Source organism: Dermochelys coriacea, chromosome 22 (genome assembly GCF_009764565.3).
Source record: "Dermochelys coriacea isolate rDerCor1 chromosome 22, rDerCor1.pri.v4, whole genome shotgun sequence".
In the NCBI taxonomy this organism is placed as follows: Eukaryota; Metazoa; Chordata; order Testudines; family Dermochelyidae; genus Dermochelys; species Dermochelys coriacea.
This window is the reverse complement of record NC_050089.1, coordinates 13,032,449-13,057,798: the sequence shown is the minus strand read 5'-3', so window position 1 is coordinate 13,057,798 and position 25,350 is coordinate 13,032,449. Positions and strand designations below refer to the sequence as shown.

General features: G+C 40.1%; 1 protein-coding gene across 1 annotated transcript; it reads left to right on the top strand.

Annotated features, from left to right (window-relative positions):
• Positions 1 to 23,622, top strand: POU2AF1 (POU class 2 homeobox associating factor 1). Its single transcript, XM_038380655.2, has 5 exons — positions 1 to 497; positions 18,063 to 18,190; positions 19,261 to 19,303; positions 19,399 to 19,670; positions 21,264 to 23,622. Exons 1-5 carry the CDS (start codon positions 482 to 484, stop codon positions 21,573 to 21,575), a joined length of 771 nt encoding a protein of 256 aa, XP_038236583.1. The 5' UTR covers positions 1 to 481; the 3' UTR covers positions 21,576 to 23,622.
• The last annotated feature ends 1,728 nt before the right edge of the window (positions 23,623 to 25,350 follow it).

Below are 25,350 nucleotides of genomic sequence, written 5' to 3'. Positions count from 1 at the left end.
TGCAGATTTAGACTAGCTGAAGTCTGGCCCTACATATGCTCCTCTAAACACAACAGATCAAAAAATCATATTAAAAGATTCTTGTGTGTTTCTGCTTTAGAATCTTGTGGGCCAATCTTGCAGACCTCGCTCAGGCAAAACTCCTATTGACTGTAGGTTCCAGACCGTAATGTTTGTTTAAAAAATATTTAGGTGATGTAACGTATCTTTTATGCATAATATCTTCCAGCGCACTCTAGACTTGGAGAAACTGCATAATGTGGCGAAGAACAAAACATAGCAAAGGAAAATATAAAGTATTTGTGGTTGGAGGATGTGATGACATCACGTTGCTCAGCGGGAACTTAGGGCTTTTAAAAAGCTGAAGGAAACATCCTGACAGCCAGTTATCACATCACTTGTAAAGGAGTAAAACACAGTTAGCGATTAAAAAGCCACACTATCTTCTTCAAAGAGAAAAGACTCCGTTCTGCCACAGAATATGCACTGGCAAAAATGTAAGTGAGTTCTGATTGCCTTTGTTTTTCATAACTACAGTAGATATATGAAGATCTCCTGAATAATAGCTCTAAGTCAGTATTATAATAGCATAGGAGATTTTACTATACCCACGTACTGAGAGGTGCCTGGTTTAGGAGAGACAATTACTAAATGTGTGATGCTAATTTTCCAGCATGGATATTAACACAAGACAACATCACTGCTTTGCTGGCATTAATCACTTTGAATCAAATGGCAGACTGATTCATAAAAACAGTAACAGGATGCAAAGTATTATGTCAAAGGTTACAGTGGTTACTTGCCAAAGAGTTTTCATTTTTAAAAGTGAAGGCTGCTATAAATCTTATTTTTGTATCTGACTTTACGTGGACACGACTTTTACCAAAAATGATAGTGGGCAGTCAAAGGAGTATTTCAACTTCCTTTACATCTCGGTTTATGAATGATACATTTAGGGTCATATCCTCAGCAAGTGTAAAGCAGCATAACTCCATTGCAAATGGAGCTATTGACATTCCAATGGAGCTATGCTGATTTACACCAGTTGAGGATCTGGCCTTTAGTTACTAACTTTTTATTAAAGATAAACACAATCATTGACTGTATGAGTTAACTTCTTACATAAGTATTCAAAGAGAGAGTGACAGATATAAAAGATAAGGGACTAGAGCAGAGATGAGGCAGTATGGGCTGTAAGTTACCATACATATACACCTTGTTATATCCATGGGTTTTTAAAATCATTTTGTTCTATTTGGCCCATCTGTCCTCAAATAGTTTAGTTCTTTCTCTAATACACATAGAAATTTGTATTGTTTCTTTTAATTCTTTTATTGTCTCCAGGCATATTTCTATAGATGAAGTTTGTTTTTGCAACCATGGTAACATCCTTTACCTTTCACTACACTATTCACTTAACCTACAGCACAACATACCTGAATGGAAAGGGTTAATTTTTGAGATATTTTCCAGTGAGTTGACTAACATGGAACAAAGATGAACCCTCTTTTCCATTATGATAGAGATCAAAGAGTAGAAAAAGTTCAGTTTTATCTGTACCTATTATTCTGAGATAATCAACAGTTAATCATATTTTCTTTGTAACAGATTTAAATATTTTTCCTTTGTTTGTTTGTTTTGTTTGAGAATTGCATCATCATTTTTTCCTTTAGGTAAAAATGTGGATTTTCAAAGTTATATTATGGACTGCAAAATCAAATAGCAAGAAGCTCCAGCTATTTTTTTTTCATATATTTTGAGTTTGCATTGCAACATGACAGATAGTAGACTATGGTAGCAGTATAGCAACATTTTTCTCCTCATGATCTTTTTCTCTTTTCAGAATCAAGAGTGCATATTATATAGAATCAGCAATCTCAAAAAAAATGCAGCAAGATCAGATTCAAATGTAATCCAGTAGCTAAGTAATCTGTGAATCTTAGATTTCAGCTGCAAAGACAGAGACACATGATCAAAGTTTGATGTCTTTGGTAGAGTTAGAAAGATAATCATACTGAATATTGCTAGGGTGTGTCCTTCCCTTAATACACACACAGCTTCTTTAAAGATTAACAAGAATTACAGGCCTATGTTGGGAGTGACTGGGCTGCAGTACTAGAGGTTGGTTGTCCTCCCAATGTGACTATATGGATCCCATTTCAAACACTGCAACTCCTGTGCAATACCTTCCTGTCACTTCATCCACAGGGCACCCCTCCAGTTTTCAATGTAAAATCTATTGTAGCAATTCTTATTGGACATTTCAAAAAGTATCAGGAGATACAGCAACTGCCTTGACTGGCTTCCTCAATGGAGAGGATTTTTACACCAGGCAGAATGAGTAGTGGAGATATTGTAGTTCTGTTTGACATCTGTTCAAGAAGGTTTTTGGGCAGAGTTGAGGATATGTGTCTTAGAACAATGAAGGGGTAACAAGGAGATTTTGGTAGGTGGCTGACTGGTTGAGTTCATGTTTGAAATTATTATTTTTGGAACTGAGGTTTTATTGTATGATTAATTACATGTTAGGATGCTAGACCTTAGGTGTCATTTTTTATTTTAATTTAAATCTAAATAAATACTTTTTAGATATTAAAACCATTACAACACTCTTAAATCTGCCTTTTTTCTGAAGTCATTGTGATAAATAGCTAAGTGCTTTAGCTTCCTGTGTTGAGAGGAAGGATGATCTAGTGGTTATAGCACTAGATTGGCACTCTGGAGACCTGGATATATGTCACCTTAGGAAGGGATGCAGAGACAAAATTTCTAGACACCATAAATAACTGGTTATTGGAGCAGCTTGTCCTGAAATCCACAAGAGGAGAGGCAATTATTGATTTACTCCTAAAGTGGTACACAGGATCTGATCCAAGAGGCAAATATAGCTGATCTGCTTGGTAATAACAACCATAATGTAATACATTTTAACATCCTTGTAGGAGAAAAAATGCCAATGAAATCCACCACAGGAGCATTTAATTTCAAAAGGGAGAATGACACAAAAATGAGGAAGTATGTTAACTAAAAGGAATAGTCACAAGGGTGAAATGACTGCAAACTGATTGGAGACTATTTGAAAACACCATAATAGAGGCTCAAACTATTTACCCCAAATAAAAAAAAAAAAGTAAGAGAACCAAAAAAAAATTCCACCCGGACTAAACAGCAGAGTAATCGAGGCAGTTAAAAGCAAGAAAGCATCCTTTAAAAATTGGAAGTCAGATCCTACTGAGAAAAATAGAAAGGAACATAAACTCTGGCAAATCAAATGTAAAAAGATAATAAGGCAGGCAAAAAAAGAATTTGAAGAGCAACTATCTAAAGACACAAAAACTAACAACAATTTTTTAAAGTTCATCAGAAGCAGGAAGCCTGCCAAATGATCCGTGGGTCCACTGGATGATCAAGGTGCTAAAGGAGCGCTCAAAAAGGACCAGGCCATTGCAGAGAAGCTAAATGAATTCTTTGCATCAGACTTCAGTGCAGAGGATATAAGGGAGAGTCCCACCCCTAAACTGTTCTTTTTAGGTGACAAATCTGAGGAACTGTCCCAAATTGAGGTATCAGTAGAGGGGTTTTTGGAACAAATTGATAAATTAAACAGTAATATGTCACCAGGATCAGACAGTATTCATCCAAAAGTTCTGAAGGACTCAAAGATGAAATTGCAGAACTACTAACTGTGGTATGTAACCTATTGCTTGAATCACCCTTGTACTGGATGACTGTCAGATACCTAATGTAACACTGATTTTTTAAAAGGGGGATCCAGAGGTGATCCTGGAAATTATAGGCTGGTAAACCTAACTTCAGTACCTGGCAAATTGGTTGAAACTATGGTAAAGAACAGAATTATCAGACACATAAATGAACATGATAGTTAAGTCAAAAGCTGACTGCAAAGAGTTACAAATGGATGTCACTAAACTGGGTGACTCAGCCTTTTTTTGTATTAAAACTGTCCAAAGTGGTCGCCTGAATGGAGAGTACTGTCAAGTTGGATTTGCTAGTCAGGTGAAAGGCATTGTGCTGAAATGTCCCTTAGTATGTTTAGGTCAGAGACATAAATGTTTGCTCAGCCTATATACCAGGGTGGAAGAAAACTCAAACAGAATTCTGGACAACTATCCCAGGGTTTTACAGGGAATGTGGGAAGACTCAGTTTAGATTGAAAAGATCTTCAAGATAACAGGAAGCGCCACTAGAATAGTATGATTCCCATCCTGATAAGAAGAGACTGCAAGAATGACACAAGACATCAGATTTGAATGCACATAGCCTGATTGGAGAGAATTTGCTCATTATTACTATTGATATCACAGTAGCACCACAGAGAGAGGCCTCAATCCTGTCAGGAGTCCTTCCTGCTAGGCACAGTACAAACATATAGAAAATGATTAACCTTGCCCAAAACAGCTTACAGTCAAACCCTGATCCTCTGAGGACTTATGCATGTGCTAAAGTTTGTGCACTGGGAGTAGCTTCCTTGAAGTCACTGCACTCTGCATGGGAAAAAAATCTTTTCAGGATTGGGACCTCAATGCATCAATCCTGCAAAGGCTATTTAAGCAGTGCATTTTAGTATGAAAGTCATACCCTAGCCCATGCCCCCGCCCATGACAGAAGATAAATGACTGCTACAGGCTTCCCACATCTTTGGAGGGTTTTAGTTAATGGAATCCAGCCCTCATTGCAACTATTTTTTGTTTATTAATGGCAACTGCAAGTTTCTAAAAACGCAGCACCAAATACCATTTTGTCACATGCATTTGAAATGATAGATGATTTTTATGACCAAATGAACATGCCTTTCATGCAATTGATTTCTGTGTAATAGCTTATAGAGCTGGTTTAAATTTTTCAAACATTTGAAATTTTGATGAAATTTTTTGACCATCTCGAATAACTTCTTTGATATAAGGGTGAGATTTTCAAAGATGCCTGAGAAAATTAGGCACCCGACTCCAAGTGAAATGAAATGGTATTTATGCACACAAGTTAAGAATTTCAAAAGCATTTATGTGACTTAAGACACTAAGTTCCACTGACTGCTTAGGCTCCTAAATCACTTAAGTACTGTTGATTGTACTCCTGACTCCACTTTGCACCTTTGACAATCTTGCCTCCATCAAAATGGCTTTTAAATCACGTAAAGCCCTTGCTGCACACCACAACAGATGTGAGGGTTTTAGCACCCTTTCTGAAAGTATCAAATAATGATACTGAAAGCTGAAACTAAAATGTGTTGCATCTTGTGAGTCTTAGTTTTGGTAACACTGCTCTGGGAAAGGTGGATAGCACAAGAATCAAGCACATCAGGGCTTCACAAACCAGGTGTTAGGCTCTATGAATGACCACATCAGAGATTAAATGGAAAGCTTGTTTCACTAAAATAGAAACAATATTATGGACTGTAGCTAGGGATTAGGTTGGGAGGGTGAGACCTATGGGTAGATCTCTTCCCATCAGTGTATCTCAGTTCCCCCATGTGTAATATTGGCTCCAATGTTCTGAAAAATTGGACTTATTTTTTAACAATTCCCATTGACTTCAATGTACATTGGCTTAGACCTTTGATATCCTCATGCATTATGTTGCTGCCCTCTGCAGCCATTACAACAGCAGGCCTCTTCAACAAGCTCTACAAGTTGCATCCTAAATCTCTTCAGAGTTTTCTGTAGCTTCAGATTCTATCAGTGCAAAAGAAAAGTTAAGATTACTTTTGTTAGTCTGCCTCATCTTCCTTGTATCCAAGTTAAATGTAATTACCATGCAGGATTCTTGCAAATTAGAGCATTCAGCATGTTCAGCAGACCAAAGCAGATAGGAAACAGTGGTATGTACACCCTTTAGAATCCAACGCACATCTTGAATAGACCAAATTTAATTCTTACCAATCTTCACAGTGCCTGTAATCACTTCATTAAAATAACAACAAGAAAACCAAGATATTGCAGATGACACCAAGCTGGGATGGGTTGCAAGCACTTTGGAGGACCGGTTGAAAATTCAAAATGACCTTGAAAATTTGGAGAATTGGTCTGTATTCAACAAGATGAAATTCAATAAAGACAAGTGTAAAGTACTTCACTTAGGAAGGAAAAATCAAATGCACAGCTACAAAATGGGGAATAACTGGCTAGGTGGTACTACTGCTGAAAAGGAGCTGGGGGTTATTGGTGACCACAAACTGACTAAGAGTCATCAGTGTGCTGCAGCTGCAAAAAAAGGCTAATATGGTTCTGGGGTTTATTAACTGGAGTGTTGAATGTGAGACACAGGAGGTAATTGTCCCACTCTGCTCAACACTGATGAGGCCTCTAGCTGGAGAACTGTGTCCAATTCTGAGCGCTACACTTGAGGAAACATGTGAACAAATTGGAGGGAGTCCAGAAGAGAGCAACAAAAATGATAAAAGGTTGAGAAAACCTGACCTGTGAGAAAAGGTTAAAAAACTAGACATGTTGAGTCTTGAAAAAAGACAACTGAGGGGGGACCTGAGACCAGTCTTGACCAGTCTTCCAATAAGTTAAGGGCTGGTATAAAGACGATGGTGATCCATTGTCCTCCGTGTCCACGGAAGGGAGGACAAGAAGTAATGGGCTAAATCTGCAGCAAGGGAGATTTAGGTTGGATATTAGGAAAAACTTTTGAACTCTAAGGATAGTTGAGCACTGGCACAGGTTACCTACAAAAGTTGTGGAGTCCCCATCACTGGAGGGTTTTAAGTGTAGGTTAGACAAACACATGGCAGAGATGGTCTAGGTTTACTTGATCCTCAGCACAGGGGTCTGGGCTTGATGACTTCTTGAGGTCCCTTCCAGCCCTGTATTTCTATGATTCTTTGACAGGTTTCAGAGTAGCAGCCGTGTTAGTCTGTATTCGCAAAAAGAAAAGGAGTACTTGTGGCACCTTAGAGACTAACAAATTTATTAGAGCATAAGCTTTCGTGAGCTACAGCTCACTTCATCGGATGCATATGATTCTTTGATTGGCTATGATTCTGGTATCACTTGCTCTGGCTTTACACTAATATAACTCCATCAACTTCACTAGTTACTCCTGATATACACCAATTTTCAAGAGATAAGAATCAGACCCAACCAAAAACTGTCAATAAGTACACTGTTGCTCTTAAGGTAGGTCAGATGTTTGGGCTATTGATTTAGAGTGCTAATTAGAGTGCTCAGAAGTCTCCAAAGTTGGTTTCCTTATACTGTGCAATGAACCAGCACTCTGGTTCCTTCACTCTTGCTCAAGGTTTTTTGATTGTAGAGCAAACACTCTGCCCAGATGTTTGCTTAGCACTTTGCATTTAACTACATTTTTATTGAAATATCCGCCCATAACAAGGAAAACAGTACATGGTATAATCCACTCCTATCCAGCTCTAATTGTCAGCATTACTTACAAAAATAATTGTAATGCTTCATGGGAAAGCTAGAATGTGTCAGATGCACAGAAAGTGCTGTTTGTTGACTCCCGCAGACAGGCTGCAACGTGCAGAGCTGCAGCTGTGATAGTCACATTATCCCAGCATTCCAGGAGAAGCAGAAATGTCAAATTTGGACAGAAAGCCCATTGATGGGATCATAAATCAATTGATAATCAAATGCAGCACAGATGTGTAATCTTCTGAGTGACTTCATAATTTATCAGATGACATCACACAGTTCTGTCGGTCAATACAATGCAGCGGGGCTATTCCTGCCTGTTACTATCTGTTATCTAGTAGCACATCAACGAAGGAGCCAGATGTTGTTTGTTGAGGCCAGTCAGAAAATCTCCCATCAGCCCAGCACAGCATGAGGGTTTACACCTTCCTCTGAAGAATCTGGCTTGGTAGTCCTACTACAGCAGTCTCAAGGGGTAGATCCTGATCCTCTCTGATTCTGGGAGCAAAGAGTGCAAGGTGCTTATTAGTTCCCAACTCCTGAATATTCCTGGCAGATCGTGAGGCAGGAGAAGACACTCATGAAACCCCTCAGAGAAGAAGGGAGAGTTTAACTCACTAAACTCCTCCTGAGTGGCCCTGCAAGGATGACTGTTCTCCCTATTGCAGGGGCAGGCAAACTTTTTGGCCTGAGGGCCACATCGGGTTTCGGAAATTGTATGGAGGGCCGGTTAGGGGAGGCTGTGCCCGGCTGTGCCCCCATCCCCTATCCGCCCCCCCTTGCTTCTCACCCCCTGATGACCCCCCTCAGGATTCCTGCCCCATCCACCACCCCTCCCGTTCCCTGATGGCCCTCCCAGGACTCCTGCCCCATACACCACCCCCCACTCCCTGTCCCCTGACGGTCTTCAGAACCCCTGCCCCTGACTGCCGCCCACCGCCCCATCCAACCCCCTCCTTCCTGACTGCCCCCCCGGGACCACTGCCCCCATTCAACCCCCCCCCGTTCCCCACGCTCTGACTGCCCGACCCCATCCATACCCCTGACCCTGACCACCACCCCAAACTCCCCTGCCCTCTATCCACACCCCTCCCACTCCCTGCCCCTTTACCACGCAGCACAGAGCACCGGTGGCTGGCGGCACTACAGCCCCGCTGCCCAGAGCATTGCTCTCCATAATTGATACCAGTAGCACATTCCTACGCGGAGCAGTTTAATACACTACACCCGCAGCATGGCACGCTGAGGCCGCGGGGGAGAGGCCGGGGCGAGCCTCCCAGGCCAGGAGCTCAGGGGCCAGGCAGGAGGGTCCCGCAGGCTGGATGTGGCCCACAGGCTGTAGTTTGCCCACCTCTGCCCTATTGCCTCTTGCATCTTGTAAAGATTACTGCATTTCTGGGGCTCCAGTAACACCGCAGAGCAGCTGAAATAGAAGACAGAAGAATGAGGATGGGCCCATAGAATTTTTACCCCCAAAAGTGTACCTGGGCTAATTGGCTATGGGTTCACCAGAGGAGTGATATTTTCCCGTCATTGCAGGGGAATCCTCATCCTGATGCACACCCAGGCTGACAGCTACATTGTGGAGAGGACCTGATGGAATTTAACATCTCTTTTTCTGACATTCCATTTATTATTATTATTTTATGTGCATTCAAATGGGTCTAAAGATGCAGGTAGGCACCTAGTGAAACCAATGGGAGTTAGGTGCCTAACCTGTTTTGATACCTTTGAAAATCTCACTAATCACCTATCTGCATCTTTAGTCATGTAAATATATTTTGAAAATCTGGCCTTTGTTGACTTGCTCAGCATCACACAAGCCGTTTGTAGCACAGATGGGATTTGAAGCTGGTTCTCAAGAATCCAAGTCCAGTGCCTTAAACACCAGCTCCTTATTGGTCAGTAATTGTGGAGGGTTAGGAAGACTTTATTTAAATACAATAGGAGTTGATTCAATAAAGCCATAAAAAGGGTCACCTGCCTAGCTGTTTAACTTTTAGGAGAGATATTTTTATCAGTGTAAAAGTCTTTTCCCTGAGCTCCACTGGAACAGTATGGCCTTTTGTTAAAGTAGGTATATTGCAAAACAAAATATCAATAACTCAGGGGAAAAAATTTCAACTCTGACAGAAATACTGTGTGAGAGTTAAAAGTATACTAAATGCAAAGCAGCAACAAATAGAAAAATTGTATTACTGGTTTGAATAATTAATAGTATTTTTAAAAATATGTAAAGGGATTCAATATCTAAAACCAACATAAAGCATGGACATGAACAAGTGTGATACTTGTTTACCCCATTATATACAATATACAATATTTACCCCATTACTTAAATACTGCTAAAGAGGTATTGTTATATTATTGTAAGCAGATTGTGATTGCAGACAGAGCAGAAAAGTTGTGTATCCAATGCTAAGCGTCATTTCTTTTAAAAAATTAAAATTCACAGTGTAGAATAAAGGTGACAGCAGCCTGCATTGTGCAATGCAGTTTTCAAGATTCAAGCCAAAAACTCAGACTAGTTTGTTACTTGAAAGCCTGGAATTTTTGGTTATTCAGTTATTTATTGTTTGCTCTTCTGTATTACTGCAAATAAGAAAAGATTGCCATTGTATTTCTCTGTAGTTTTTTGATTATATGGGAGAGGCAACAGGAAAGAAGAAAAATATTTACAATGGTTGCTTTGATAAATTGATAAGCTTTTCACATGCTAGACTGTGAGTAAAGAAACACTAAATCTTCTGAAACTGTGAGAAGTGTGTCATTTGCTGTTGCAGTCAGTCAGGCATGCAGTATATTTCAAAGTGGAAATTGGCTTGATGGGAAATTGTACTGAGTAGTCTGAAAGGACACAGGTTTACATTAATCTGTAGTTTATGCCTGTGTGCAGGGCAATAATATTCGTCTGAAATTCAGAGAGCTAAAACTTTTCATGCTTTTCGAGCTTTGTGATTTTTACGCAGTTGTTTGTTATTAATTGCCTTCACAGTTTGGAACTGATTAGAGACAGGATGCTGGGAAATGAGTTTTGTTTTAATTTTTAAGAAAAAATAATTTAAAAAATCAAGTTCTCAGTGCTGGTTTCAAAGCACCAATATGCATGTTAGCATTTAGCATATGTAAATTGTTAAGAAGCAGAACTGACTGCACAGAAAATCTCTCGCTGGTACTATGGCATAGACAAATCGTAGGATATGTCTTCACTGCAAAGCTAACTTGGCTCTTATTCAGAGGCAAGTTTTATGTATGACCTCTTATTCAGCACTGTGATAATGTGGTTCTAGGAGCTATGGAAATACCTGAGATAAATATTCCAAAAGACAGGGAGCCAAAGGAACTGAAGCCCAGAATTTTACAATATCACCGCTTGAGATATTAATCTGCTCAGCATTTCTCCCTTCTTTGCCAAGCTGTCTTGCACAGTATGTTCTCTGAGCTCCTGTAACCCCATGATCTAAGGCCTGATCCTGATTCGAATTAACTCATTGGCAAGATTCCTACTGACTTCAATGCCAAGACTCACACTAGAGCCAGATTGGGCCCTACTTAGAAGGCAGGTCTGATTACCCCCAAACATAAGTCCAAAAAAGGAGAGGAATAGGTAGAGAAGAGATAAATATGTTATCTGTAACTATAAGCTCATATTAGTCTGCAATAAGAACCTGATCCAAAGTCCATTGAAGTCAATGTGAATCTTTGCACTGACTTCAAGCTGCTAGATTGTTATTCTTTTGGAAACCAGTCAGGGAAGATTCTTCAGAGATCTGTTGTAAAACAGTATTATCATTGTTTTCTATTGTCAGTCTGTGCAAAGGTCCAGCAGGGTTAGTGGGTTTGGTAAATGTTCTCATTAGCTGAGCCTGAAGTAACTGTCAATCATTTTGAGTGACAGCCCAGAACCCTGGGATGTGTGTGTGTGTGTGTGTGTTGCGTGTTTGTCAGCATTAATGCCAAATGTTCAACAAAATCGTGAGTAGTAACTTTGATGAAAGGAGCTTTGATATACAAACACATAGTACCTTCATAGTAGCTGGTGTAAGAACAGGCTATTGGGAATTGCAATGAACTGAGATATATTTACATTCAGAAACCTTGCAAAGCTGTTCAGACATGGAGAGGTTCCCAATGACTTTGTGGGGCTCTGGGTTGGATTGACCCTAGCTGGTTTGCACTGCTCTGACCACACAAAGCAGCTGCAAACCTGGCTTCACTGTCTGTATCAGCAGGATTTATGGCTGTTTTCATTACAGGAGTCGTGCAAAGCAGCTGGAACACATAGTGAATCTGGTTCATTGTTTGCACTCATCTTGTTGCCACTTCAGTGAAGTATTTTTATTTGTTTTAAAAGAATTTGTTCATGAGTGTCTTTGTTCATTTACAGCACATCACAAGCAAACAATTAAAATGCTGCTTTGTCTGAACACTGTACAATGGGGAACATTTGTTTTAAGATAAACCTTGCACCAAAAGGTGAAGAATGAAGTGCCTAGGTTTGTTTGAATCAGGAACTTACCTGAATCTGGGGAATGTCATTATTCTTCATGTCACTTTTAATTTGTAATGATCAGATTTTTTTGCTCTACAATGAACTGTGCACCAAAGCAGAAAGTCATTTTCTGTGGGTATGTCTATGAAGCTCAGACATGGTATACACTTGACTAGTGGAAAAGCAGCTGCACTAACATTATTTTTGTTTCAGCTCTGGGGGAACTGAAATATGTTCTGCAGACTTAGTTATATTTTTTCAGGTTTTTGGTTACCCTGCTGACACAGGAAACTGTGAATAGGTATATTTATCAGCTTTTACAGTAAATGCCATCTTCCCCCTTTCACCCCAGCCCCCAGAAAACCCCCAAAAGTTTGGGGTCAGATACTGCCACTCTTACTCAGGTTGATTATTAACCTACTTTGCAAGTAGACTCACTGAAATCAATGCACTTACTCAAAGAATAAGGTACTATCCTACTCCCGAGGTGAAATCCTGACTAAATTGAAATCCATGACACTCCCACTGACTTCAGTGGAGCCAGGATTTCACCGAGCATGAATAGTGGTAGCAGAGTCTAGCCTGTAATTAAAATTAATTAAAGTACAAAATAAATCATTTCATATGTAAATGAACTATATAAAACAAAAAGTGCTATTATAATTATCTTAATTTCAAATATATTGTTTAATATTCAGATTGTTCTTCAGGTTGTAGCTACCGACTCCTCAGTTGCCAGGGGGCAGGAGTGTCTTCTTTGTTAGAGTCAGATTCTGATCCTTAAGTGGGAATCTAGGCACTTTCATTAGTACTAAGAATAATAAAACAGTACTAACAGAAAATTACAGTCTGAGTCTCTTCTCAGTTATGCCAATTGAAATCAGGAAGTAGTTGCATTTACAGCACTATTAAACTGATGTAAATGAGATCAGAATCTGGTCCTTAGTCTCCAGTTAAGAATGAAGAGAACATTTTAAACACGTTTATAGTCGTGTCTGGTACCACCATATTTGAAAGGGCCTTTCAGCATTCCATGATTAAGTGGTTTATAACTAGGCAATTAATATTCAGACTGAAATGCAAAGGTTGGATTAGATTTCCTTTAAAAAAAAAGGTAAGACATTAATAATGCACAGGAGAGTAAAAGAAGAGACATGAGTAAGGCTTGAATATGTTTCTATAACAAGCTTAGATATTTAAAAAAATATTGCTTGACATTAACTTGCAATGCCTTTATTAAGGTAGCTTTACAAAAGCTAAACAATTGAAAAAATTGCTACATTTTGAAATTTAAAAGCACCTGCCATGGATCCATAATATGCATTATCTTGTTGTCAAGCTTTGCAAGATTTGTTACCGTACAGTGGATCCATTCAACTCAGTGCAGCTACAGCAATTTTCACCAGCTGGAATTCTGGGCTTTTCTGATTCTCCTTAGGACTAATAGGGGAAATACAGTTAAATTTATTAGAGGATCCAGATTTTTAGCAGGTGGAAATTGGTATAATTCCTTTGAATTCAATGAAGCTTCAGAACTTGAGCTGAGAATCTGACCCTGGATCCATACCCATATAGTGGACCACATAATTATTCACAACATGCTCTCCAAAGGAAGCAAAAAGGGTTAAGAGAAATATAAATTAAAATATGTTATTTATTTTGGCTAAGCAAAAATATAACTATATTTTAACAGAGTTTATGATGTGATATTATCTTTTAAGGGATGTCAGACTGTAGAGCAAATCAGGTTTTCCCCATCTATTGTTTTTTTTACTTGCAAGCAACTAATAGCTAGACACTCTTGATTCAACTATCCAATTACAGCAATTTTCAAGAAAGTAAATCATACATTGGTTCACTAGTACACCCAAGGGTGGGATCCACTAATGTAGTTTTCTGGATGAGGATCTACACAAGGCTTATACATTACTTAAGTCCCCATTTAAGCCTTATTTTCAGGGTTTAAGTAGTACAGAGATCTCTTGCTGGCCCTCTAGATGGGGAGAACTTCATCTACAATGAATATCTCAGCATCACCTTGATGATCTCAATATGTGTGTGTGGGGGGGGAGGAAATATATTAAAAACATTTAAAACGTCTATAACCGCTGAACCATTTTAATGTCTTAAAAACATAAGAATGATGAATAGCCTACGTAGACATTGACTCTGCTGGTCTAGAGTAGATCTATATTTTAAAATTCTCTAGCACACACACAAATGAATTAAAATATCCAAATATTATATCCATTTGTATACAAGAGATGAACAGAAGTATAATGAACATTTTGTTTTATCATATGAAGAATTCGTTGTATCTCTAAATAAATGATCTCTAAGTTTAATTATATTTTAAATTCAATATTTGATATGGTTTCAAGAAATATTTAGTTATACTTAATAAATAGAAGGGCCAGCCAGGTTCTTTAGAAATGAGAATTTATCAGCTGGTATATTTACAAATCAAAGTTTCAGTGAAAGTATGGCAGCTAATGTGTTGATATCAATGATTTTATAAGGATCAAAGCTTTCTGAGCTTTGATACACCACAGCCTCCGTCTGTCATTAATTGCTCCAGATACTTCATGTAAGATAAGGCGCAATAATATCACCTACTGAAGTATTGTACTTCCCTCCGACTCAAAATGTCACAAGACTTTTATGATATGCATTTTAGCTGGCTGCCAGCTTTGCTTTTCAAAGTGGATCTTAGCAGTTTATTGGCTTAAGCCCTGGGATCTGTCACTATGATAACTGGCCGCAAAGCAAGAAAAATCAAAGGAGTGTACTGAGAAGTGGGAATGTTCAAAAGAAAAACACAGTTAAAGTAAATGAATTGTGGAAGCAGTTAGCTGCCATATCTCACACTCCTGCTAACCAATTTTTAAACTCCCTGGGACGGCAATACACAAAACTTGATTTAGAACTGAGTGTGGCCCCGATGCAGGATAACCCTTAAGCATATGCTTCAACTGAAGAATTTGTTTAAATGTGTTTCTGTATTGGGATGCTTTCCTGAATTGAGGCCTGTGCTTGCAGTGTACATGCAGCAATAGGTACAACATATTCCTACTCTATATTTTGGCTATATCTATATATAGATCTATATAGGCTATATGTGTATATTAGATATATAACAGGAATGTTGTTGTATATCCAATAGATAGATATAGATTATGTAGATATAAATTAGATATATAATAGGATACTAGTAGCTATAAGCCATCTAATTGGTAAAGTCATGGATGTAAAAAGCTGAAAACGGCTGCAAACTTAAGAATTTGCAAAATCACAGTGATGACTGAACCTGGTGATATTCTAAATCAAAAGAGACCTCAACCATACTTGTAGTCATTTCCATCACTTCACACTGTCTCAACAGACATTCTAGGTTTAGAGTGATTTGCAGGGATATGGTGCAGATGGTTGCGTTGTGCTGGGAGAGTTGTGTGGATTTGTGCATGTGGCGAATGAGGGGTGTGTGCTGCGGTGAGGGGCCATGTGGGTTTGGGGATATTGTGTGTGTTGGTTGTGTGGTTATGTGTCTGGGGGGATTGTGCTGAAAGATTTCTATTGATTTGTGCGAACAACAGCTGAGTGCACAAGCAAGACAGTTAGGCCAAATAATCCACCATCTGTGCAGTCTCCTTCATACAGTCAATGAAATTGTGCATGTAAATTAGCTGCAGAGTGAGAGTAGTGATTGCTTGTGTTCATTCTGTTATTACAGTGACTTGAGGCTCTTGGTATGGCATAGATACATGCCTTCCTATAGCTGTACACCACATGGGTATAATTTAAAGCCAAAATGGCGGAGAACTTAAAAAGTGAAAAGAAACAGGCTGTGAAACCCAGGGATGATCCAACCTGGTGATATTCTAAACAAAAAGAGCTCTTTACCATGCTTGCAGCTGTTTCCATTGCTTCACACTGACTCAACAGATGTTCTAAGCCAGGGGTTCTCAAACTTCATGGCACTGTGACCCGCTTCTGACATCAAAAATTACTACTCGTCCCCAGGAGGGGGGACTGAAGCCTGAGTTTCTGCCCTGGGCAAGGTGCATGTAATCTTAGACTCCCTGCCCAGGGTTGAAGCTTTGGCCCTGGGTGATGGGACTCAGGCTTTGGCTTTGGCCATGGTCCCCAGCAAGTCTAACATCAGCCTTGGCGACCCCATTAAAACGGGGTCACGACCCACTTTTGGGTCCTGACCCACAGTTTGGGAACCCCTGTTCTAGACTTCAGAATGACACAGAGTGACATTCCTAGAATCATATAGACTATGCCTATTATATATTTTCATAGATTCATGGATTCTAAGGCCAGAAAGGACCATTATGATCCTCTGACCTCCTATATAACATAGGCCATAGAACTTCCCCAGAATAATTCCCTATCTTTCAGAAAAACATCCAATCTTGATCTAAAAATTTGTCAGTCAAGGAGAATATACCATAACGCTAGGCAAATTGTTCCAATGGTTAATTATTCTCACCATTAAAAATTTACACCTTTTATTTCCAATCTAAAGTTGTCTAGCTTCAGCTTCCAGCCATTGGATCATGTTATACCAGGGGTCTCAAACTCAAATGACCACGAGGGCCACATGAGGACTAGTACATTGGCCCAAGGGCTGCATCACTGACCCCCACCCCCGCTGCTCTGGCCTTACCCCCACCCCACCCCTTCCATGAGGTCCCGCCCCTGCCCCACCTCTTCTCTGCCCCCATTCCCATCCCTTCCCTGAAATCCCCGCCCCAACTCCACCCCCTCCCTGCCCACAGAGGGTTGGGGTGCAGGAGGGGTGTGGGGTTTGTCAGGGGGCTCAGGGCAGGGGGTTGGGGTGCAGGAGTGGTGCAGGGTTCGTCAGGGGGCTCAGGGCAGGGGGTTGGGGTGCAGGGTGCAGGAGGGGTATGGGGTGTGGCAGGGGGTTGGGCTGCAGGAGGGCTTGGGGGCGCACCGGGGAAATGGGGACTTGCACTTTCTCTGAAATAGCTCCCTTGCAGTCTATGGGATTAAACCTGTGTAAAAATGATGCAAGTGAGAGGAGCGGCAGGCCCAGCAAAATAAACCATTTTTTGCGTGCTACACCCACCAGGTACCTGAAGAAACCGATATTCCAGACCTAGGGATTATGAGACAAGTAAATTATAGTTAAGGGCCTGGTCCAAAGCTCATTGAAGTGAAATGAATTACATGAGATGGATAGATCATTTTATGAATTGCAGCTTTTTGTTACTTCCCATTCCATTCCTGTGTTTGTATTTTATCTACTAAGACTGTAAACTCTTCAGGGTTGGGGCCTTCTCTTCAGACCTGTCTGTAAAATGCATAGAACTCTGTTGGTACTTTTTCATTGTTTACATGTGTGTGCCTATATACATGAAAAAGAAATAGTGTCAGAGTCCTGCTAATATCCATACCCTTAATGAACACAGCATAATTCTGCAACAATTGTTGATATTTAAGGTAGGGCATATTGTACTATATAATGGTGGTCACTTTTCATGAGTAACCAAGTCCTCACAGGCTTTAAATATGACTGGACTGATATCATAATTTAATAGAATTTGTTCACTGTACTCTGTGCCTGATATAACACACCAGACTGCTCAGATTACTAACAAGCCTAGTGCTGGGGCAAGGAGATGGAGGTTTTGTTTTGGGGGGCGAGGGGGTAACAGCTGGGTCTGGCTTTACTGCCAAGTCTGCAGTATTCTGCCCACATTTTTCCATACATATATTTTTAAAATAATTTTCTTAAAAATGTACAAATATTGGGCCCGATCCTGTGGCATCTCTGCAGGTGATTTAGTCAAATGGGAGTTTTGCATGCAGACCTGCTCATTTCATTTTAGCTTGCCCTGATGCTATGCAGATTATCTTGCTGAAGGGCAATCCCAGGGCTTCTGTTCCATGAGTTGCTGGAGAATGAGTGCATTGCCAGCATGGTATGTATGATACATAAGAAACACAGGTCTGGAGGTAGACTGCACCTTTTTAGTATCAAGGAGCAGCATTAACTCTGAGCTCAGGAGAACCTGTTCTAGGAGGCAAAGAGAGTCATATTGACAGGGCAGTCTGCAAAGAAGGGATTTTCCTAAATGGTGATTGTGGCCTTGCACTGGTGTAGGGGTGAAGGAAAATAAATGTCACCAAAATATATTTCTCAGCTTCTGCTTCAGAGCATCATCAGCAGCCACGACCCTATCAAGGTGTCCGTGTAAAAGAACCGGTGAAGGAGTTACTGAAGAGGAAACGTGGCAACATTCATAGTGTTAATGCAGCTGCAGCGACAACGGTAAGAAAAAACACAGAATGCATGAGGAAAGCTCGTCCTTTCTGACTGAACAGGCACCCAGTTGAAAGAAATCTGTACCTTGCAGGATCAAGCCCTTAGACAGGAACAATAGGAGGCAGAGAAGTTAAGTGACTTGCTTGAGGCCACAAGTGAGTTCAGTTTCAGAACCAGGACTAAAACTCAGTAGAGTGATGCCCAGTCCAGTGCTTAGATCACGTATCTTCTAGTGCTCATTTATCAAGACAGCAGGTTACACTAGCATAATCAACTCATTCAAGACCATGAAACTCAGCAATGCTGAAGTTGTCAAAGGAGAGAGTTAGGTGTCCAACTCCCATTGGCTTTCAGTGGGACTTGGGCACCTATCTCCTTTAGGATTCTTTGAAAATCCCAGTTTAAAATACCCAAATCAGCAAAATAAGTCAGAGGATTCAGGATAGTTGCCTTATGCAGATGCACTTTGTATCATCTGGGATACAGAAATGTCTAGTTCTTAAAAATCCACTAAAACTTTGTGGAACTATTTCCCCATAGAGTCTAATTTCCTATTTTGTAGTGTGCTGAAAACTCTCTGTTATACAGGTGACCTGTTGTGTATATACTGTTCCAGCCAAAACATGCAAAGCAACCTTAAAAGCTACCAAAGCTGTCCAAAAGAGCTCTCTAGCCCCTCATTTCTTATACTTAGGCTAGGTCCATTTATTCTGGTATTTAAACTCCTGGAGGGAAGCGGTCTGATTGTATCTTCACTAGCAATGAAATTCATTCTGAGCAGTGGAGCCACACAAGGTCTCAATTATCATTTAAATCCCACTTAAGCTTCAGTGGAGCATGGATCTTGTGCTGACACAATGCAGAGGGGTGACTTTCACCCTGAGACAGTTTTCGATAACTACTCCCCTACCTGTATAACACAGGCACATGGTACCGTCTACCAAGCAAAATCTAAGAGGTAGTTGATGATAATATATTTATTGCTACTTCAGCTCTGAGCAAGAGTTTCTCAAGATATGTTGAGTTTAAATCTTTCAGGCATAACTGATATCTGAATATTCTTCTTTGTTCTCTAGGTTGTTTTGCCCCATCAGCCACTTCCATCCTATTCACCAATTGGTAATGCTTCCAAACATTTATTTCATTTGTTCATCAGCTCTGTTTCAGCCCATGCTTTGGCTGACATTTGGTACAATTCTCTTCTTATTTTGCAGGCCAGCCTTGCATTGATATGGATGTTACTGCCTCTTCATTGCCAGTTACCGATGAAGGGGCATTATGTTCTGGTTGGCTCTCTCAGCCTTCTCCAGCGACTCTACAGCCCTTAACCCAGTGGACAACATACCCGGATTATATGTCACATGAAGCAGTCAGCTGTCCATACACAGCAGACATGTATGTTCAGCCTATGTGTCCCAGTTATACACTTGTTGGACCCTCTTCAGTTCTGACTTACGCATCCCAGCCACTGATCACCAATTTTGCGGTAAGCTAAAGATACCTAGAAATAAAGGTAAAACTGCTTTCCAGTAGGAACTATGAGAAGCCCCATGTATCTAAATTTATCTTTTTACTGTGTGTTGCTTGCATCCCTGCCTCACATTATATTGTCAAGGATGATGTCTGCAGTAAAAAGTTATACAAGTGGTGCTGAAAAATCAGAAGTAGTTTCCTTTGCCATAATTGCATATGCAAGGAGAACAGTCCTGAGAAGTGAGATTGAGTAGAGAAACATGCCTTAGTGACCCTCTCTATAATGGTCATGCAACTATTTCTTCCTGGTGTGAGAGTAGCAGCCGTGTTAGTCTGTATCCGATGAAGTGAGCTGTAGCTCACGAAAGCTTATGCTCTAATAAATTTGTTAGTCTCTAAGGTGCCACAAGTACTCCTTTTCTTTTTCCTGGTGTGAGTCTCTCGTATGGTTTTCTACGTGAGCCACAAATTCCTGTTAGTAACCTAACTGTCTAATGTGATGGCCTGATTTACTCTCTGCCTGGGTCAGGAAATTAGGGGGATTGTTCTGAGAATCATTGTGGTTTGAGAGGGATTAAAAGATTTGACTATATTGAAGTCGGAGTGAATCCAATTTTCTTAACAAAGCTTTGCTGTTCCATGCTCTCTCAAACCCTCCAGCACTCACCACCTAATTAACTCATGAACCATTCTGCTTTGTTCTCATGAGACCCTCTCCAGCTCCTATTGAAGTCAGTGGTAGGACTACCATAGACTTCAGTGAGAGCTGTATCAGGCCAGTGGGAAGATTTTATCTTAGGAGAGTATTGTTTGCAGCTCAGGAAAAATAATGCAGAGCAATAAAGTCATGTTGCTATCAGCTCCGACTTAACAAGGAATCCTACAGCTTTGATTCATGGTGTTCATGAAGTTTCAATTAGAGTGGATCATAAATTATAATCTTCTGTCTAGATGTGAAGAATATCAGATATCAAATATATAATGGGCTCTGTTGTTTGGACAAACAGCTAGGACAGAACTGCACTTGAGAATCCTTGTGTTTCAGATGCTGTTTCTGAGTTTATTTTAATACAGTTGTTTCAATAAGGGTGTGGTTTGTTTGTTTTTAAATAAGCCTCTAGGGAACTTGCTTTCACTGAGAAATCTTATGGTGTTTAAACATGACCTTGACTTAGCTGACATGATACTGACCGTGAGTGATTGGTGGTCAGTGTAGACAAGGACATGTTCAGCATCATGTCAGCTTACCCTGACACATTTCATCCGCGTTGAAACATTATCAAAGAGCCACAGATGAGGATAGTAGGTCCAAAATACAATTTATAATAATCCTGAAAGGATGCCTTGCATGCTTACAAAAGTAAAGGCAGGAGGGAGACCAGAAAGGTGATGGGAATGTGATATGTACGAGTATATTTACCACTGCAAAAACTTGGAGATTGCACTTGCTGGCTTACTGGCAGCTGGGGTTTTAGCCAAGTTACATCCCTCTTTCTGGTGAGCTTGTAAAAATTTTCATACTGGACATGAAACTTTATGGAGCCAGGAAAAGATGTTTTAACTGTGATAGTGAGTATCCTTATTCTGGTGTCTTTGTACTTAACAGCCAAGAAGCACCACTCCAGCTGTTGTGCCGCAGCTGGAGGTGACAGACCAGCAATCCCCTCTTACCTATTTCCCATGGGCTCAGCCCATTTCTGCATTACCAGCATCTACCCTGCAGTATCAGCCAGCTTCATCCTCGCTTCCTGGGCCACAGTTCGTTCCACTTCCCATTTCAATTCCAGAGCCAGCCCCACAGGAACTGGAGGATGCAAGAAGAGTGATCAGCACTCTGCCCATTGAAAAGCTACTTCTAGAAGATGAAGACAATGATACGTATGTTTTAAATCACACTCTCTCTGTTGAAGGGCTTTAAAGTCTTATATATGGGGCCTGATCCTACATTTCTTGTTCACCCAAAACTCCAAGTGAAATCAATGAGAGTTTTGAGTGTACAAGAAAAACAGGTTTGGGCTATTTATTTTCTTAAGATTTTTGTTGTCAGTCACCACTAATGTTCTCTGAATATGAGATTTGCACTCAGGGTGAAATTTACTTGTGCGCACAGGACTAGCACGAGACTCATGTATTGCTAAAGTCGCTTTTAATCCTTCGTAGTAGAAATTTTGCAGTGCATAGTTCTTGTTCTGGCCCTCTGCAAGGAGTAAATTTCACCGTCATATGTGGAACATGGGCTCCAACTGACCTGGGTTTTTAGTAACATATTTGCTAACCCTGCAGTGTCTGATTGTAGCATTTGGATACACATATCTTAAGGGTGTCTTAGAGGGTTTACTTTACAAGCCATATTTTCTTGAGCTGTGTGTAACGGTCACACAACTATATCTTTACTTTGCTCAGATAGAGGAAAAGACCCCACTATCTGTGCTTAATAAATCTTTTTGAAAAAGGCCAGCTTTAGTGTGGGGCCTGAAATGAGATGGTCCTTTAATTGATAACACGATTGAAAAATTTCATTGTATGGTTATGAATATTTTTACTCCTGTGATAGCACCAATTGTTAGCCAGTTGGAAGACCAGTAAATAAGCAGAACTGGTGAGATATGTGTTAGTATGAAAAGAGGTCACCAGCCAGAGAGGAACACAAAATTACATAGGCAAAGAATTGTACAGTTGCTTCTTAATTTCATTTTACTGATCATTCTTGCAAAATGTGCAGACTTGTCTTCATGCAGAGCTCTAGCTCAGTGTGAGAGGGGTAATTGGACTGATGCATTTTCAGCAATCAGTATGTGAAATGTTCCCCTTTAAAACTGGGAGAGTTGTATTTTACGGCTGCCTCATGATGTGTGTTGCACTAAGAGACAGAACCTGGTCCCAATGGGATTGCAAGATATGGCCCTATGTCGGGAGATCATTGAGAAGACTGGACCTTCCAAAATTAGGATGGGCGTCTGGCAATACCGGCAGCACTGTCATTCGGTCTCTTGTTCTTGGGCCTTAGTTCAGTTTACAACGATGATAAACAATCCTAAAATTGGAGACAGGTCATGTTAAATTAGAGACCTTTAATAGTAGTTTATCAACATTGAAAGTTTCTCTGTATTACAGTCTTTTAGAGTCACAGGCATATGCAGCATAATTATTGCATTTTGTTTTTTTTCATTGGAAAACGAATAGCATATACTGCCCCTTCTAAAGCTTTTGTAAATATCACTACTGGTGTTCCATGGCATCATGCCACAGACAAAGATATTTGCATGAGGACATATCCATTTTTAACATTTGTTAACTGTTTTCTTAATAAACAAGGGACTCCTAGATGATGAACACAATTTCTCTGGATTTTTCTGCTTCATAAAGCCCAAGAGCCTTAGATGATTATAGCATTTAGAACTATTTTTGGAATGAATTGATTCAAAGGGTTGTTACCTTGCATCGGTTAACTAATTGGTGCCCACTACTCCTCCTTCTACCCTGGCAATATTCCAAATAACTTTACAGTTTTTGCCTGAGTGAGGACTGCAAAATCGGGTCCAGTGTCTATAAGACTTTCAAAGCAGGTTTCACTATTGACAAATCTAAAGGATTTAAACAACAGATCATGCAAATGATCATGAAGTTGTCTGAAAACTGCAGTAGTTTAGGCTTACTGTTATTAGTGGCTTAAATTTGCAGAAAAACCCAGCAAAGAAATTAATTAGATGAGGCTTGATGTACCACTGTGTTACTCCAGTTTTATGCTGGTAAGAGAGTGACACCAGCATAACACCAGGGTGGTGCAGTTGTGAATCAGGCCTGTTTTTGCCAAGATTTATTTGAAACTTTTTTTTTTCATTTCACTGTATGTAAAATCTCCCAGTTGTATATAAAGTGATGATGTGATGTCTATGGATTTCTTTCTGGGTTGTTCTGTTAGATTAAAAAAAAACAATTTTCAATAAAGATCTACAGTAACTTTCCTATGCCTAGAGTGTTTTTTTCATACTCAGAGAGGTATCCCATGGTATATGACACAATGTAAACATACTGGCTTGGAAATCAATTATGTTAGTTTGATAGCATGGTTACCAGACTATAACCAGCAATTAATTACATGGCTTTGTGTTGATTTAATGTATGCTAAAAGAGACTCTCGTGAGCCAAATATGGGCTCAAAACCTTCCTCACTCAAGTAGTCCTTTCTTATGCAACTGGTCCTGCAGTCACATTGTTATTTATTTGTGTTACAGTAGGGCCTAGAGAGGCTTCAATTAAGAGTGGAGACACATTGTGCTAGACACTGCACAAACACATGCTAGGAGATAACCCCTACCCTGAAGAGCTTACAGTCTGAGTAGACAAGACAGAGTGACTTGTCCAAAGTCAGAGACCAGGTCAGTGGCAGAGCCAGGAATAGAACTGAGATCTCCTGACTCCAAGTCCAGTGCCCTAGCTAGTAGATCACATCACCTCCCAGTAAAGATATCCATGATCATGCTCTATGGACCAAATTCTCTGCTGGTATAAATGGCTGAAGTGCCAGAAGTCAGAGGAGCTGTACCCACTTATATCAGCAAAGAATTTGCTCCTACATATCTGCATGCACTTTGGATGCTGGTTTGTTTGCACTTTGGATGCTGGTTGGTTTGTTTGTTTCCACAGCTGTGCATCAGCATTTCAGAATTTTTTTTATTAATTTGGCCAAGCTAACAGGAACTCTAACCCATCTAGGTATTGTGACTGTTAATTCATGTGTCAGCATCTTTTATTATTTTTCTCTTTATGTCCAGGGGTGTGGTCTACCTGCTTTAGCTTATATACGGCCTAACATGGCCCAGGTCCCACAAAGCTTCATTCCATGCACATTTGTCCTTATTTTGGCAGAAATAATCTAGACAAAAGGCCAGGGTGAGTGGGGCTGAACTTAGTACTGAGGCTGGCTGGATATCAGATGCCCAGTTAACATTGTATATGTTTTCTAGAGTGCAGACTGTGCCCCTGAGGCAATAAATTTGTGGCCATTACATAGGACAGAACAGAGTTGTCTAAGAAAACAAGCATTTGTCCATCATTATATTATTCTAAATGAAAAATATAGAACAATATTTAATAAGGAGAAGGATGCCCAGGTGACTGACATCACAGAACTAATGCTTACAGGGTAAAATTCCCCCCTGCACACAGGGCCAGCACAAAATTATGCACAGCTTAAATCCCACTTGAAGACCTCAAAGCAGGGTTGAAGTGGGACTTAAGTGACGCTTAGGTTTGGGCTAGCCCTCTTCAGAGGAGAATTTCATTTAAACTGCAGAATTAAGTGCAGCCTAGGTGTAGAATTCTCCCCATCATTAGAGACCTCATCTCCCATGAACCCTAATCTGTAAGGAATATTTCTGCTGTTATTTTATAACTTGATTGTACTGTGGACTTAATAGCATCAACGTAACATTCTTTCCTTCAAGCCACTAGCTTTGAAAAACATGTAGAGCCACCTTGACAAGAAATTCTGAATTTATCCTAGGGATGAAATCATTTAAAAGAGGATCTTTGTTACTTTTGATGCACAGGTATTACCCATGTGTCCACTGCATATTCATGGGATAATGTAATACTATATATATTACTGGACCACTGCAAGTATAATGTTGTGGTTCTATTAAGTAGAACTTAAGAACTGCCCAGTGCACAGGAGTGAATTTCAGTCCCGG